The 18,094-nt window shown below is 41.8% G+C and overlaps 1 protein-coding gene across 3 annotated transcripts in view; it reads right to left on the bottom strand.

The window, feature by feature from the left end:
* igsf3 (immunoglobulin superfamily, member 3) overlaps window positions 1-10,063 on the bottom strand; it is a 68,544-nt gene extending 58,481 nt beyond the window's left edge. Inside the window, exons 1-2 of one of the 3 annotated variants that reach the window (XM_071475752.1) lie at window positions 9,309-10,063; window positions 9,044-9,175 (exon numbers count right to left, since the gene is read on the bottom strand). In XM_071475752.1, coding sequence (XP_071331853.1) covers window positions 9,044-9,083 — 40 coding nt within the window. In that variant the 5' untranslated portion in view covers window positions 9,084-9,175; window positions 9,309-10,063. Of the gene's footprint in view, window positions 1-8,498; window positions 8,944-9,043 lie in introns of those variants that run through there. The other 2 variants (XM_071475744.1, XM_071475759.1) reach the window with 2 other exon arrangements.
* Window positions 10,064-18,094: the final 8,031 nt, after the last annotated feature.

Raw genomic sequence — 18,094 nt, 5'->3', positions numbered from 1 at the left:
GTTTTAGGGTTACGTATTGAACCATTCCACATGGTCACAGCAAGACTTCAGGAAGTTACTACTTAAAATAGAACAGAACTTCTTCTATTTTCCGTCTTTATGATATGCTAAGCTAACCGGTTGCAAACTGCAGCCTTATATTCCGAGTCAGATGATAAAGGGAAAGATTTTACAATGATTTTAAAACATAGGACAAGAATGTTTTTGCTTCCAAGTCAGGTCTTTCAGCAGTCAAGTCATGTAAAGCCTTGAATCTCCATTTTTGGGGCTTGAATCCCAACAAGGCTCAAGTCTACAGACTCCTGCTTTATGTCACACCTGGGTCATGTTGTCCTCTGCACTCCTCATGCTAACTAGTCCTAATTTATGGGCCCCCTGGGCTACAGCAGTCATGAACCCACCTGCACTGTTGCTCATAACAGCTGGTCAGACCAGGATGGAAGCAATGGGGGGGTTTCAAGGCTAATGCATTATGTGTTTCTGTACACAGTAGGTGTCTGTGGCCATAAGGCTATAAATGTAATGTAAGTGTAGGGGCCATACATGCTGAGCAGAAATGTGATTTGTCTGCATGGGCTGATTCATTTTTTCTCCTCCCCACTTCCAGTGCCTGTAGTATTTGTCGATAGTGTCAACAACACAGAGCAGATCATAATCATACCCTCCCCTGCTCAACAGCTGCCTCTTCATCCTCCCTCCTACACCCTCAGCTGCTTCGCCTTCCTGCTGCTGGACCAACGATGTAATAGCTTTTGAATTTTGGTGTTTCATCATGAGTGATCATTTCAAACACATAATCAGCAGTGATTCCTCCTCATCCTTTTAAATAACATTTTCATGAAACATTTTCAATCAAAATTCTCATTAGTGGTGCCAGACAAATTGTTTTCCTCCTCCTCATCTTGCAAAGCAACTGTTTCTCAAATGTTATGTGTTGCTTTAATCGCCCTGTCCCTCAACACGAAGGTAAACATGATTACTTTAAAGCTTTGTTAGAGAGTGATTACGTGACCCTGCTGCAGGAGTCATCAAGGAGAGCTTGTGCAGAGCTATAACTCAGATATTATGCCATCGTCACAGCGACAGCGACAGCGACATGACAACGTATGAATACAATTACTATAAACCCTAATTACTGCAGCTGGGCAGCAGTGTCTCTCTTGTCTCTGTCCAAAAGGCCAATCTAAAAAAAAAAATGTAATGTTTGTCACAGGCCAAGCCATGCCGGGCTCAACCAAGTCATTCACACACACACAAACACATCTTATATCACTTGTTCAAAATATAATAAGGCTAGGATATTATGCTTTATTACACTGTACAGGAAAACAAGAATTTTACTCAACCCAGCAGTTACAATGTGAGCACTCAATCAACAGATTGACATAAATCAGGAAAAAAAGGGAACCCAAGTGCTGTATAAAGGAAGTAATTACACTCTCCATCATTTTCCTCATGAATGCTGCTGTCAACTTGCTTTTAAATTCTACCTCATAGATCACTGAAATGACAAAGGGGCAATTTTCAAACCTACACTGCACAACTCTATGCTTCTCACCATCATCTGGACAATTTTACATGGAAAATATCAAAATAATTACATTCAAAATGTATATAACATTGTCGTTTGCATTTTGCCAAGAGTACTCTTCACTCCTCATTCACAATGTGACAGATGGTTAGAGTTAGTTTGTATGTGAAGAACAGCACTTGAAGGAAAATATGGCCATTATCCTATCTACTTACTTCTGGATTTCTGTTCTTGGCAGTGCGGGGGACAGAGATAAGTTGTGAAACTGGTTCTTTCATACCATAAACACACACACACACACACACACACACACACACACCTCCAGTGCATTACGCACCCCCATCTACTCCCTTTGCCTGATCCATTAACTCTATATGGACACCTGCTACCCCACTAACCTCATCTCCCCATCCCCCAAACCAAACCAGTCTGACACCCCCATCCCTCCCCCCAAACATACACATCCCCCACTCTGTCTGAATGACAAAGGACTGTGGTCTCAAGTCTACCCTGAAAAAAACTTTCACAAACACATAAACACACACACAAACACACACACACACACTCAGAAAAGGCAAACAAACAAAAATAAAAGCGCAACCAATTATATCCTGTCATGAGCAACTGAGCGTTTGCGTTAATTGTAAAAGAAAGTGAGGCAAAAAAAAACACTCCACTATCTTCGGTCATTATCCATCTTGTACTTGTGGACAATTAAGCCTGACAGCTGTATCTTCTTTATGTACAGTGGTTAGTTCTTGTGTGACTGGCAGCTTGCTATCACTTCCCACATTTGCGTATTAAGCTGCAGTTTGGAAAGGAAACTAATTAACTATTAATTAGTCTACTTCAAACAGACTTTTTCTTCCATTGTCAGTCGTTTTGCCTTTCAGGCAGAAAAAGACATGCGCTTGTAAATTCATGCATTTATGCATAAGCAGTTAGACACACAAACACACACATGCATCTCTTTGGTTTTAGGTGTAAAGCGGCAAAGAAGCGCAATAACACAACATAATGGCAAAGTGAGTGAAGTGCTCTTCATCATTATGTAAGAGGATTTTTAGAAGGGTGTGTGTGTGTGTGTGTGTGTGTGTGTGTGGGGGGGGGGGGGGGGGGGGGGGGGGGCATGTAGACGTTTATTCATGGGCCCACATGCATCTTTGAACATGCACACCAGCACTGAATATGGATCAGCAGTGTGCAGGTGGGGAGCAGTCGCCATAGTTACAGTGCCTGGTGTGTATCCCACCAGCGTGGGATCTGCTCGGGTTGAGGATCAAGCAGGGAGCAAGGGAGTGTGGCTGCACTGAAGGACAGCAGCTCTGAGCGCTGTGGGTGCTGATGTGTGTGTGTGTGTGTGTGTGTGTGTGTCTGTGTGTGTGTGTTGTAGTGTGTAGGAGTAAAGTGGAATCCTCTCATTGACCCGTCATCGTCACTCCTGAAACAGAACAGCAGAGGTGGGAGGAGCAGATAAAATCCCAAGGGGAAGGGGGGCTGGGTTGGTTTTTTAATTGGTCAAGGAAGGTGCTCATAAACAGTCCAGGGTAGATGTGGCTGTTAAACAAAGATTCTTCCTCTGACACTGTGAGGAAGATGAAAATATCTGGCTTGAATCACTTGAGGGCAGTTTCTAATTAGTGCTCTTTGAAGAGGAGGTGGGTTGGGCAAAGTATTGTTGAGGAAAGAGTGGGGGAGGAAGGTCAGGGGCTATTCACTGGAGGAGGAAGAGGAGGCAGCTGGAGTACCTTTTAAGTGTGAGTGAGATGAAGCAGAGATCCATGCAAATCAACCCTGAAGAACAAACTAAACAGATAAAGGGTTGTTGCTGGGTTGTTATCACAAAACATGGAGACACAGTTTGAGGCGTGAAGAGATGTGCAGGCGCAGACATGCGATCCTGGCAGAGAGCTGTGATGTGGGACAGGCCTGACAGTTATCCAGAGGTGCTGTTGCAGAGTCAAACACAAAGCAGACGCTGCCTCTGCTCTGTCTCCAGCTACAGCCACTTCCCTGATCCACTATGACAGGAAGGAAGTCTCCCTCAAGAACTTTGTTTCACTTCACACAGTCACTCATCTCTCCGTGTGAACCGGAGAGAGAGTACAGCTCAGATCTGGGTCATGAGGGGGGGGATCATCATTTCAAAAAAAAACCAAAAACAAAAAAAAAAAACAAAAATGGACACTGCATGAGAGGATGAGATGTGATTATTCCCAACTAACTTTGGTTCTTAATTTACTGCTCAGCTAGCAATAAAGTTGAGTCAGTTCAATCTCAATCCCAAATGTTTTCAGACTATTCCTCGATCTCCTCTGAAAGCTCCACGGGAGTAAAAGCTGTTTTATTCCTTCACACTAAGTTTTTACCTTTGAGAGGACAGAGCGAGGAGGGCACTGGATAACAGAAGACAGTGAGGCTGCAGTATAACTGCAGTGATAGTTGGGTGTGAGTTTCTGTAGCTGACTGTGATGTCTATATTACAGGGCAATTACTTGTCCTGTTGGTAGTACACACTAGTAACCAGCATTTGACTTGTTCACCAGCACAAAGACACACCCATGTCAGCACAGTCACCCAGCCCTCATATCCGGTCCTATTGATCCATGACTAATAAGACATCTCAGTCCTCACCAGCAGCAGAGAACTGACCTACAGATGGCCTGTGTTTACATTGTGCATCCAAACTTTAATGAGTATTTACTGGGACCTTACCACACAGTTGGTGATTGATAGCCAAGCTGACAGTCTTCTTCCTGCCCTTCTATTGTTTTGTTTTTTTTGTCAGTTGAGTCAACAATGTTATGATATAAAAAAGACAATAGAAAAAAAGGCGTCTTGTCATGGGTATACACAAAGACGTGGGTCTAATGCTTATCGTGCAAACAAGCCTGCGTGCAACTACAGAATATAGCAGGCACAGAAAATAACAAGAGGGACAAACAGCGCCGCAGTAAGACGGCTGCACAAGGCCCATATTTCCCCTAATGGAGAGAAGGAGGTCCTCTGTTTCTGGTGACAACAACAGACAAAAACAACGAGAAACAAAACCTGGGACATCACATGCACACACACACCACACTTTTCCGTAGCACATACATAGAACAGCTACACAATCAGCTAGACGGTGAGTGACTACATTTTGCTTCACCGTCTAGACAGCGCTCTCTCTCTCTCTCTCTCTCTGTCTCTCGTGTCAGCTGAGGCTTACAAACACATGGAAAACATTCCCAAAGCGGTAACAGCTGACTCCACACGCACAGCAAGGAGACACATGGCTTGACCACACGCAACTTAAAATCCCTGTCATTCTGGGGCAGGGGGCTTCCAGCTGTCATTCTTATTTGGGACAAAGGAGAGGCTGGGGTCGGCATCAGGGAGTGGCGGCGCACACTTTGAATTCTGACAAAGTTTGAAATGCCTCTGAGCTGTCCTCAACATTCCCATGTACAATAAAGGTTGAAAAGAAATAATTATGGGACGGGTATCTAACATCTTTTGACAAAGCCTGTGTTTCTCCTCTTTTCAACCTCCATGTAGTTAAATGTTTTTGTTAATATGACACAATTAAACAAGGAGGAATCCTCCTTTTTATTTAAACTGACATCATAATATCGAGAAAAAAAACTGGATGGCATTTAGTGAAGCTCAATGCAGCTATCTTGATGAGTCGATTCCATACACCAGATTTCTAATTTCTTTCACCATTAATTATAATCTTGTTTCACATTATGCGATGCACACATTTTAATGAGTTTGTCTGAAATGGAAAATTGGATGATTCAAATCCTAACCACTCTCAAGCATTTGTGACGACTGTCACAGCACCACATGGACAATCAAATCTAAGTGGCTATAAGTGCTGCCCTTCCCACGTTGTGCAAAGGTTTTGAATTTAAAAAAAAAAAAAAAAAAAAAATGGCACAGCAGTAATGCCTAAATGGAAATGAGCTCTTAAGTACCTTTATGTTGTTTGATTGGAGCAATTATGCAGGGCTAGCTTTGTACTCTGTCTGTTGATAAGCACAAAGTTTGACAGTGTAACTACAACTACTAAAAACTTTTCTCTTTTTAATCAATAGCGCTGTAATGAGCCAGAAATAACATGCTATTGTTTCACATATTCTTCTGAGTTGAAACAGCTGATCAGAAATAGCATCCAAAACCTCACTAAAAGATAAAGAAACAAGAAAACATCTTCCCACACAGAGAGAGTGAAAAGAAATGGGGGTGGACAAAGGAGATATAAGATGCTGAAACATTTACTTGCTTGACTAAAAAGCATCTATACTTTTTATCACTGCTGCCCATTCTCCAAAGCACAGTGTTTCAACTTCACGTACTCAGTGGTTTTCATGCATTTCTCAATGGAGTCTTAACTCGCGTCCTCAATCAAGTCTGCAGTGTATTTCTTTTTATTTCGGTTTCACTAAAGTTCCAGTGTTGTTGTGTGGTAATGCAGCTAAACTGCAGATTGATTTGAAATAATGATAAATAAAACATGAATGCAGACATGAGTCATGCTTGAAGTCTGCTATTATACTTTCATGCACTAGATATAAATTGAAACCAGTGGATGGAAGAAAAATAATGTATGAAGAATACTGAAATGCTACCGCAGGCTTTAGAAAATCACAGGCAGTGATGTATAGTGTTATATTCCCTCTGAATGAGAGGCCCCACCCACTGCCACACCCCCTTTTATGCATATGAAAAATGTATCATTCCCTTCCTATCCCCACACTCTCATGTGCATTTGTGCAAATTCATTCGTAACGTGTTCAGATATTGTATCAACAGGGTGAAAACAGCACCTGTCCTACTGAGCTGGCAGAGCTAATCAAGATATATATATATATATATATATATATATATATATATATATAAAAACATCACACTATGACAGATGCATGAGTAACTGCAGGTGGCAGAATGTGCATCTTGTCAGACATAAGCTCATAAGATTTTCCTCTGTACAATGTGAAGCTGCTCTGAGACCAGCTGATAAACCGGACCAGTGGCAGCTCATCAGAACCTGGGCGAGTGCAGGCTGCTCTCCTGTCAGCCCAGTAAATGGAAACCACTTAGGCATTTCACAGTTAAACCAGCCAGCCTCACACATATTACAGTTTCAATTTACTTATATAAACTTGGATGTCTCGGGTACTTTACGTTGGCGCCCCATTTCAAACACACTTTTACACAAAACAGAAGCATAACCCAAAAAAAGTACATACCGGTACACCACACCAAACGCATGACATCTTTCTCACTCTCTATGGGGGAGAAGGATGACATCCTGTTTGTAAAGCTAATAAACAGCCTTCAGGCAACTCCTTTCATATGCCTTATATCATATACCCCGGTGCCACAAATAACCACACACACACACACACTCACTCACACCTGATGGCAAATTCAGCAGCATAAATACCACCCATCACGGATTTGCCTGCCAAAACTGTGCAAGTGGCACCTCCATCTAACACAGTTGCCATCCACCTCTTTTTTATGATTTTTTTTTTTTTCCAACAAACAAATGCAAATGCAAACACATGTGCCAGCTGACACAAAAATCTGACAGCTGATCAGATATAAAAGACGCACACCAGCACATCTCACTCAGCACAGATGTTTGTGCTTGTGCATGCCTCTAGGAGAGCGAGAAATCATCGTCATGACAATATATTGCCATACGTTCTGTTGCTTTCTGTTATTAACACACTAGCACCAATACTGCATTACTGAAGCTTAACTGTATCCTTCACTGAGACGGATCAGCTTTTTGCTCGGGTGATGTGATGGTTTTAGAGAATATTAAGAAGACACATGTGCACAGGTTGCAGCTAGTGTTAAATACATCTTAAGATTCATGCCATATTGCACGCAGCTTAATTTAAGTTGTTTAACACTTTGAACTGAAAACTTTTAAGACTAGTGAATGAAATTAATGTGACTGGTTCTCGCCACTGAGAAAGCATAGTTTTGTCATTTTAGAGGTATGTTTTCCCCTTGATATTGTGACGCACAGTTGATGATAACTAATGATTATTTTCATTAGCAGTAAATCTACCAATTCATTGCTTGATCTGTAAAATTAAAGCTGCCTAAATAGTGAAAAATACTCATAACAAGTCTCCAAAAAACCCCAAAGATATTCAGCTCACTGTCAGAAAGATGATACTCACATTTGAGGGGCTAGAGAATTTTACCCTAAAAATAGGGATGTAACATGTCTCATATTACAGAACCGTAGGCTTAATGTTACCAACACTGCTGATAATAGCATTAGATTAAATAAATACACATTCCCTTATGATTTATGCCAATGATCTGCAGAGACACACACCACATACAACATCTACTCTTTCCTTACACCTAAAATATTCTTCACCTGTTTAAACTGCTTCCCATTTAACCACATGATTCATGATTATTATGCAATATAAAAAAAAAAACCTGTTATCCAGCCTACGCTTTAGATAAGATCTGTATTGTGACTGTGTGCAGTGAACAATACATGTCACGTTTTAAAAACTAATTCTCACACAGCCTGCATCCCAGTGAAAGTGACTTCTGATGCACCGAAAGGGGAGAAGCAAGGCGCAGGCTGGTAATCCTCTTGGCCAAGTGGGGGCCTCCAGCAGGCCGACTTCCACCCCAACACCACCCCCCACCACCCCTTCCTCTGTCCCCCAGCAGCACTGACAGGCCTCCCAATCCAGGGACAGAAAAGCCATCTGGTGTTTGTTTGGGACAGTTCACAGGCAGGATGTGTGTGTGTGTGTCAGCACAGTCATGCCTGTATGCCTGAACACCTTGTCTCAGTGTTTGTATGTGTCACTGAGTGTCATCGGGTGTGAATGTTTGAACTCACATTTGTCTGTGAAATCCCAGAAATTGCAGGTTAAGCGAATAAAATGTGTGAGAACTGAGCACAGTGTCTTGATCTGAAGGGATGACTTACTGTACAAGAAAGCTGGTACTGGGTGTCCTCACACCCACTGGATGACTTCATACCCTGGGGGTGCCGGTGAAGTGTGATCCAGGTGTATCTGTGATGTGTGTGTAGCCCATCTATGCGTGTATTTCTATACGTGTGTGGGTTAATTACAGAGAATACCAGGTTGACAATAGCAGCCCTTGAACACAGGAGATCAGACTATACAGGGTTAATCTGTTACTAAAGTCCAAATATCACATTAACCTAGTTCAGCGCGTGCGTACACACACACACACACACACACACACACACACACACACACACAGCTGTTCACAGGCATCTGTTATTATTGCAGTGATTATCGATGCAGCCTACTTTCACCTGACTCATGATGACTATTAGTTGCCCACCCCAACCAACCCATTCAGATTCACACGTCTCATACAGGTGTGCCGTGACTAAGACCCCGCTGATTCAGATTTACTTCCTAAAAAAAAAAAAAAAAAAAAACAGACGGAGAAAATGTTCACTGCAGAAATCCAGGCTAACAGCCTCTTCAGATGACTTACCAAGCAGCGCACAAGCAAAGAGGAGCGCACCGGCTGCCATTGTGTGTTGCCCCGCAGATTCACTTCCAATATTCCCGTACGATGAGGAGGCGATGTCTGGGTTGTCGGGTTCACTGTGGTTATCCACTGGTTCTGAATCAGGGAGGAGAAGAAAGGTCTACGAATCCCCGAGCGACAAAAAAAAAAAAAAAAAAACAGCCAGGGATTGTCCTGAGAGTCAAATCCACAGCCGGTGAGACCGGCGGTTTGCCAGCGTCCGTCTCACCTCTTCGGCGTCCTCCTGCTTAGGAAAAACCTCGGGTGGTGCTTCCCCTAGTTTTCACCCTCACCTATCCGCTCTTATCGCTGGACGTGTGCGTAGGCTATGCCAGACGCCTGGCCGACCCAACCCACTACCCGCTTACGCATCCGAGACTGCGGAGGCAATTCACCCTCCTCGGCGAAAGACAAAAGTCCGGCGCGACTTGCGCGTATCCGGACAGGCCACCTGATTAAAGACGGGAGACTAAACGTGCACAGGGGATCCGAAAGTCCTGGCGCTATGGAGTCAGACTGGAATAAGTCTCTGCTAATTTCCCTCCCCTTCACTGACGGGAGAGCAAATCGCAGTCCAAGCAGGCTCCGGCTTTCTCCACGGCAAATCCCGGAGACTGTAATCAGTCTCCCACTATCGCTCCGCAGAAAGCCCAGTGGGCGGGCGCTCCAGATGAAGCAGACAGGGCTTTGTGCGCTGACACAATAAATCAGATTAATCAATTCAATACAACCAATACACCTGAGCGAGTCTGTCCTAGTTCATGGCTCTAAAATGTGCACAAAAATCCTACGACAAGACGACTTAACAGCCACACACACACACATACACACACACACAAAAAAAAGCCACTTTAGTCATGAGTTCAAACACTACGTGCTCATTTAAAATCTGTCTGACAAACGCTTTGATCTTGTCCCAGAAAGAAACCGTCCAGCGCGGTTCCGCTTCACGGTTACTTCCCTGCGCCCTGCCTGGCAAATCACTCCTGTTTGTTCAGCAGTTTGAAAAGTTATCGGCGTGCTGCCTGCCCCCACCCCCTACCAGTGACCACGCCCCGGCAGTGTGGGACACCATCCACTGCCGGAGAAGACAGATCTGCATTTCTGAGTTTAAAATCTAGGACAAGACGTTGAACGGTTTGAATAGGTTAAGTGAAGTGGAGGGTAATTAAGCCTCTGAAGCCATCGGGTTTCTCTGCTTTCTATTTGCAGGGCAGGGTTGAACAACGCTCGGAGGCTGGCGTGAATAATAACGGCACAAAATCAAATTCTGCTGCATATTAAGCGCAGGCTTTTCATTGATGGTGTTTACTTGTCTTGTGCTGATGACAAAAGTCACCTTCTCATGCATAATTTACTCAGCAGCCTCTGTGTCATAGGCAGAAATTTTCTATCACTCCCACCTCCTATTTCCCCCTACCCCACACTGCCTCACGCACTTCTGGCAGTCAACATAATGAGGTGCCACTCTGCTTGGGAACTGTATCAGAACAAACACTACTTTTTTTTTTTTTTTTCCCGCCCCAGCACATTACAGTTCACCTTTCAGAGGAAGTTGCAAGTTGCGAATTTCACCCTTCTTTGATTCAGATCATATGCACAGATTTATTGATTTGCACGACTCTGGTGCATTATTAGGAGGTTCTCAAAATAGACTGGGTGAATGGGAGTTTGCTGGGAGACAGAAAATAGCACAATGAGATAATACTCCTTTGGTGTGAAGCTGTGAAAAGAGTGCTGCTTTTGGGAAAGGACAGAATCCAAAAAGCTCCAACTTAGTGAAAGTCAAAGCTTTCTCCTGTGTAATACATAAATAAATGAGCAGGCCTTTGCAGTGCATACAAAAAAGTAATTGCAATAGACCCATCTGGTATTCTTTTTTATCAACTGGGAATCGCAAGTTCCGAAAACTGCCTGAATGCAACATGAATACCATTTTTTTTTTTTTTTTTGGAAGCAGTAAAAATGATTTTTCTCCCTTTGCTGTGTTCATGGATTTCAGCTCGGATAAAACTTCCTGAACAACCGGTAAAATGAGTCTGGGCCTCGAGGCACCAAGAGAGATGTTTACAGAATACTGCACATTAATAAACCGTAACCTCACATCTGAATAACAGTTAACCAAACTGTTTAATGGAGGAAGAAAAGAAATGTTTGTCCCTCCTTCTGTCTAGAACTGTGTCACAGTATTAAGAGAGAAGACAGACAGCTTTTCGTATGTTTATATAGAGAAAACAAAGCTTTAGCAGGAATTGCTGCCAACAAAAAACGAGCCAGAATGGGATTAGACGCTGGTATGCAAGTATGTGGGCTATTGGTTGAGCTACTCTAAAGGGCTATCCAAGCCCAACACTGCTGAATGAATGCACAGCTAAACAGAGCTGCCTAGGTAGGCCATGTGCATTACACCTGGTCTACATATTGCTGCACCTAAAATTAGCTCAGTTCTCCACTGACTCCTTATTGCATGGCCGAGTGATGGCATAGTTTGTTCAGGCAGGCAGGCAGCCAGAAGGCAGCTGTAATATTGTTTGAGCCCAGCATCATGTTAGGACTGAAGATGAGATCACCTTTGACCCCTCACGCCAACTTTGGCAACTATCCACAACCATGTTTGCTTAGACAAAAGAAAAAAGAAAAAAAAAAAGAAAGGCTTCAGACAAATGTTTGCAAGTACAGTGGATGCCGGGGATCACAATAGGTCTCCATGGAAACAGAGGAGGCTGCATTGTGTGCACTTCATAACAGGGTCCATCACCTAGGTAAGTCTTGATCGCCACAGCCCTCTTAAGAGTGTCCTTTATAGCTAATAATTTAGTGCCCTTACAGCATTATCTGTTGGATGACGTCAGCAAGGTTACACGGGATAACCGAGAGAAGCTCAATGTGGAGAAACAGAGAGGTTTGTTCACTTATTTCATCATACACTCATTTTCATACTATGTCCCAAAAGTATATGAATGATTTATTGGATTTCTTTATGCATTTCATCTCTAGTCTAATGTCAGTATTAAACAGAGGACTGTGTAGAGGCAGTTCACACACAAACACGTCCACATACACACACAGATGCATACAATAGCACAAATGTACACATACAAGTGTCACTTCAAGGAATACACATTTGCACTCACTTTGTCGATAGATCCTGAATTCACACTGAGGTGCACATAGGATACTATGAGCCCTATTACACAAATGACGTCTGAAACAAATGATGTAACTATAAATAAGTGAACAAAAGCTCTTTGTTTTGATGGTTTCAAAAAATGAAATAAACTTTTGAAACTACCTCTGGCCATGTTTATTCTAAGAGGGTTCTCTAAGAGGACTGAGACGTAACAGAGTTAGAGAGCAAGGCAGAGAGGAATGGGGAATAATCCAGATGGGTGAAGATGGAGGGAAGATAAACAGAGAACAGAGAAAGTGTAGCACTTCGTTGTCAAACAAAAGTTATATTGCAATATGTGGATCCTCTGAAATAAACATGAGTGCAACTGAGGTTATGATGAAAAAAAAAAGACTGGGCATTGCTTGTGGGGAGAATAATTTATTGTGCAAAGCTACTTCGCATTCCATCAACAAATACGCATACACTGACAATCAAAAATAACATCACTCCCCAATACACATGTCCATGCTCTGATCCTACATCGCCTTTACTGTTGGGCCATACATGCATGAAGGAAGTATAGCGACAGGCACCAGCCGGCAATATTGTATATACTGTGGGTTTTGACAGTCAGCAGACTGACAGACAGCAGGCAGAAGAGAACTCTCCAGCTGGGACCAACCAGATTCAAGAATGTCACTCCTCTATCTGGGAATGTATATGAAATGTGAGCTGAGTCACTACACAGTCAAAGTAATACAGTTCAATTTCTCACGCCACGCTTCACATTGGCTCAGAAGATTACACACTGCATTGTCAGATAGATAACCTGTGATTAGATACAGCTGAGGCTGGTGCAGTCAAAGATGTAATTTTGCCTTTATGTCATGAAGCCATGTACAAGCGTTTTTTTTGTAAAAGCTAAAAAATAAAGCTAAGTTATAGAAATTTACAATTCTACAGATCCAACTTATGCTGTGTACAGTCATAGCAATATTCAAAAGGGGCTTTACTTTTACAATGCATTAGCCAGCCAAGACCACAAGTCACTACATTTTCCAGCAGATTAATTATTCATCACAGGGGCTCTTAATGTAGAGTATTAATATGAAATGACTGTCAAGCTACCACTTTTTTTCCCCTCTTATCTGTCTGTGTCTTCATCTTCATCCCTGAGCTCTGATGGCCTTTTTCTCTCCCTTACTTTGTCATGTCTGGGCTATATGCTACTCAGACTTGATGTCTTTTTTTCTTTCCACTTGAAGACTCGGATTACCATGATTACTTGATAATGCCGGTACTTATGTGTGTGTGTGAATGCATGCTCATTTTTGTATGTGCATGTATTTATTTGCACTGTAATTGTTTTTCATTGAAATTTGAATTTTTTTTTTCCATTAGATTTTTCCATTGTAAAGAATTGCAAAAGTTTGCATGGGAGCATGAACAAAGGCTTTGAGTGAAACACAGGTTTTGCGGGAATTGCAAGATTACAGTGAGTGTTCTTCCTACCTTTGCAGGTAGTTATCAGGACGTTAATATATGTTTATTTAAATCCTCTTTATTTTTAAATTATGGCAGAGCTGAAATAAAGCCCGAACACCACATGTAATTTTCAGAATCATTAGCTGACAGATGGTTGCCAGAAATATTCTATATTTATTTTATTGCAAATGATTACTCTTGCTGAATGTGGCAATTAAAGGCTTTTGAATGAAGTGAACAAATACTTGAACATCTGAGTAACAATAGATCCTTTCCCCCAGTCTGGCTAGGCTTACTATAGGTATCATTACACTGTATTACACCAGGTGTCCAGATACTCACATTGTCAGCAGCAGAGCCGCATGGCCACACTGAACAGAACACGTCAGATATAATTATGACAGTTTCTGGCAGCAGTGTGAATAAAAATCCTCCTGTGTCGTGAAGAAGGACAGCTGTGTACACTTGTTCTTTCACTGCGTGCAGCAGAACTAATTTTCTGTGAGCTTCATTAAAAATAATTTTAGCGAGGTTCGTGTGTTTGTGTTGCATTCATCTCTTCTCCCTCTCGGTCTTTGTCTTTCTTTCTCATCTTGATTATGTGGGTGTTGCCCAACGTGCAAACACAGCTGAATGTCATACATTATTCATTTGTAGCATACTGGACACACACGCACGCATGCATGCACACAAACACACACACACACACACACACACACACACACACACAGAGAGAGAGAGAGAGAGAGAGAGAGAGAGAGAGAGAGAGGCTATTATCTTAGGGAATGAAAGCAAGGGCATCAAGGTGAGCTTAGACACCTTGTGAAGATTGTTCGACTTTACGCCCCAAAACACCAGCCACATTACACAACACACACACATCCCTCATCATCCCTCACAGGTACAGGCTTGTCCTTTTTGCTGTTGGGTAACAACAACAAAGCAGATGCTATCTATCAACTCCAGGCTGTAAAACATCATTTGCTCTTCCTGGTCACACTTAACTGGAGCTTTTGCTTTGTGTACGCAGAACAAGGTAACTCTTGTTCACCACACACCCATGTACAGCTGACATGACTCATGGCTGGAAGAGGAAGTATGTGGGCAAAAAAGGCTTTTGGAGGTACAGTTAATACACCACCAGATTACTGAATCATGGCATTATCCAAGCTGGTAGCAAGATAGGGGCACTGTACGTGAAAATGTATTAATTTTAATAGAGAAGTGATGGCATGTATCATGCTGAGTGTTGATGTTAACATTCACCTACACCTTTTACTTTTTGTAATCAATTGAGTGAATAAACTGAGGAACGTGGCATTGCTGTGGTTTTTTTGTACAGTAAAAAATAATTTTACAGTGGTGGCAGTGAAGTCTGGAGAGATTACAAGGTAGCTGTGATGTAATTGTAGCAGTTAAAGGGATTTGTGCAACCAGTGTCAGTACCAGGAACATGTCTGGTACTCCCCTTTCAGATCAACACAACACAACTCACAACATATGTTATCCAACCTGGGATCCCTGCTGTTGACCAGTGTTGAACACAGGTTTTGTATGAAAGGCAATAAGGAATAATTATAGGATTGCAATACACTGTTATTATTGGATTACCTTAACCTCAGGCATTCATTTTGGTGTTGTTGCTCTCTCAAACATTATTATATGTTGTTGCATTAGCATAAGATGATCAAAAGAATATTGCCCAAAAAAAAAAACTAAATGGAAGAGTAAATAGAAATCCTGTCACATTACATCATTTTATTTCAACTAAATAATCATCAATCATCTGTTGTAGGTAGCCAATGCAAATTGCAAGCAGCATTGCAAAATACCTGAATGTCTCCTGGTCTGGTGTACTTCTGTAATTTAGCGATGAGGTACAGCATTTAGAACATGAGTGGCCATTAGACTGATATCAATAACCCATGACCCACTTGTTTAATACTTTCCAGTCTCATGAGATGATGGCGCCTATCCCAGGCACAAAAACATGATGAGACTGTCCTCCTGTAAAACATCAGCCCATAGGTGAACACATTAGACAAATCTCCAGTCTGTTACACGGACAACAGACAGACAGAAAAACTTGAACACTCATCATTATAATAATGGACAAGAATCCGCAGGCTAGTGATACTGTTCTATTATAAATACACCTGCCAACAATTAATATGAAGCTAGAGCCAGCAGATGGTTAGCTTAACTTAGCATAAACACTGGAGGCAGGGAGAAACAGCTTGCCTGGTTCTGTCTGAAGGTTAAAAAAAATCACCCTATCAGCATCTATAAAGCTCACTAACATGTGATTTAGCTTAACATTTACTGTGACGGCATGAGAGTGGAACTGAATCTCTCATCTATCTCTTGACAAGAAAGCGTTAAGCATATTTTCCAGAAGGTGACTGAGCCACTGTTGCATCATTTAATTTAGTCAAATCATATGTGGTGATAAAATATGCAAACAAGACATATGAACTGAACTACTAATATTCATTTCGATATATAGGACCTGGATGGTGAGAATTATCTCACATTGCATTTAAATAATGCAGACCAATGCAAACCTTATGGTGACCAGAAAGGAGTAATTGTTTCTCTATTTGACCATGACTTCTGTTCAAGTGTCCTTGAGAAAGTTCATTAACCTTTAAAAGAAAAAAAAAATTGCAGGGTCATCAAGTTGTGCTTGTGTCCACAACAGTACTCAGAAAACAATGTGACATCACCTCTGACAATGAAATCTGAGACGGGACAATTGAGAGTGCCACAGTATCCAGGACACAAGTCTTAAATCCTGTTAAAGGTCACATTAAAGTATTGATGGCACTAATGCACAATAAGTCACACAGTAAATATGGTCTACAATGAGTGGGTCAGATAAGCGCTTGTTAATGTAAAAGCCAATAGTAGCCATGGCAGTGCTACCACCGACATGATTATCTATCTATCTATCTATCTATCTATCTATCTATCTATCTATCTATCTATCTATCTATCTATCTATCTATCTATCTATCTATCTATCTATCTATCTATCTATACTCTGTGTTGTACTTGTATTGCCTACCTTATTTAAATTTAGGCAATGTGATACTTTATCAAACCAGATGGGAGTTTTAGAGTTTACAGTTAAAGATTTTGGAACTGATGTAGTGTATTTTTTGGCTGGACCACAACAGAGGGGTCGCCCCTATAATCACAAATGTCTGACTGTCTGTCTGACTGTCTGACTGACTGACTGAGTGACTGATCATATTTCCACCACTGGTCAGCCAAATGCCACGTGACCTAGATGGAGTTTCCCATTGGCCATTGCTCTGCCAATGAATTGGCGCAAACAGTTACTTGTAAACATGTAAATGAGAACAGTTTAATTGAGATTTCAGCTGTATTAAAATACTGTATATGTGAGCACAGAGAGCAGGAGAGAAGCAAACAGATAAAGGACTGAAACTAGGCAGAATGTGAATAGAACACAGTCCTGTCCAGCCATATACCAGGTTTTGACCAAGTCTTGTTGGAAGAGGTGAAGCACAGGGCTCCTTAACTGATCAGGTTTATCCGATCTCATCTCTGTTGCCTGCCAAGCAGAAGAAACATGAGCTGCTTGCCCACCCCGGGCTGAGTCATGCACTTACACTCTCTTAAACAAACACACTTGCATATTCATCACGCACGGGCACACACAAAGAAACACATATACACACACAGTTTAGGACACACATACATACACCTGCTGTGAAAAACACCGCCTCTGATGCAAACACTATCTCATGCCAGAACTCCCATGCAAAACACTTTCTCTAGCAGGCCTTTGGCTCTGATGTCCTTTTTCATCTCTACTGCATTCATCATTCACATTCATATGCACCTTTCATGTCCTTCAAAATTCATAAACAGAGGTACACACTGCTATATTTTTCTTTGTAGTGACTGACTCCCTTACTGGAAAAACACTGGTCTATAGAGGGAGAGAAGCTGCAAAATAGCGACATGTTAACAACATGTGGGGACCTGAAGGGAGTCATGCATGCACACATACAGGCTCATGCAAGCAGGTGTCGACTGTGCAGAAAATCTGATCGTGCCCAAACAAACTTTGACACACCTCAGTTCAAAAACTTTCCAAGCCCAACATTGCATACTGTAAGCACTTGTGCAACAGAGAACCCTTAATCCTATGAATCATAACACACAACATTTCGCAAATCCTGATATTCTCATTTTACAGCATGAAGCCAGAAATCATTTTTGTGGGTCAGTATTGTTTTTTGGGCTCAACCTTTGGCATTGAAATCTGTTGAGGAAAATAATTACAGTTTGTAATGTTGTTTTACTGTAATGAGGATAAGGCTTTTGTTAAGCATAATATTACTTTAAATATATATTTGGAACCAGCCTCATCAAATCATGTGATA

Source organism: Trachinotus anak, unplaced genomic scaffold (genome assembly GCF_046630095.1).
Source record: "Trachinotus anak isolate AG129_WGS33_773 ecotype Australia unplaced genomic scaffold, CSIRO_AGI_Tana_v1 ptg000001l, whole genome shotgun sequence".
Lineage (NCBI taxonomy): Eukaryota > Metazoa > Chordata > Actinopteri > Carangiformes > Carangidae > Trachinotus > Trachinotus anak.
The sequence above is the reverse complement of the archived record's forward strand: the minus strand, read 5'-3'. Positions and strand labels throughout refer to the sequence as shown.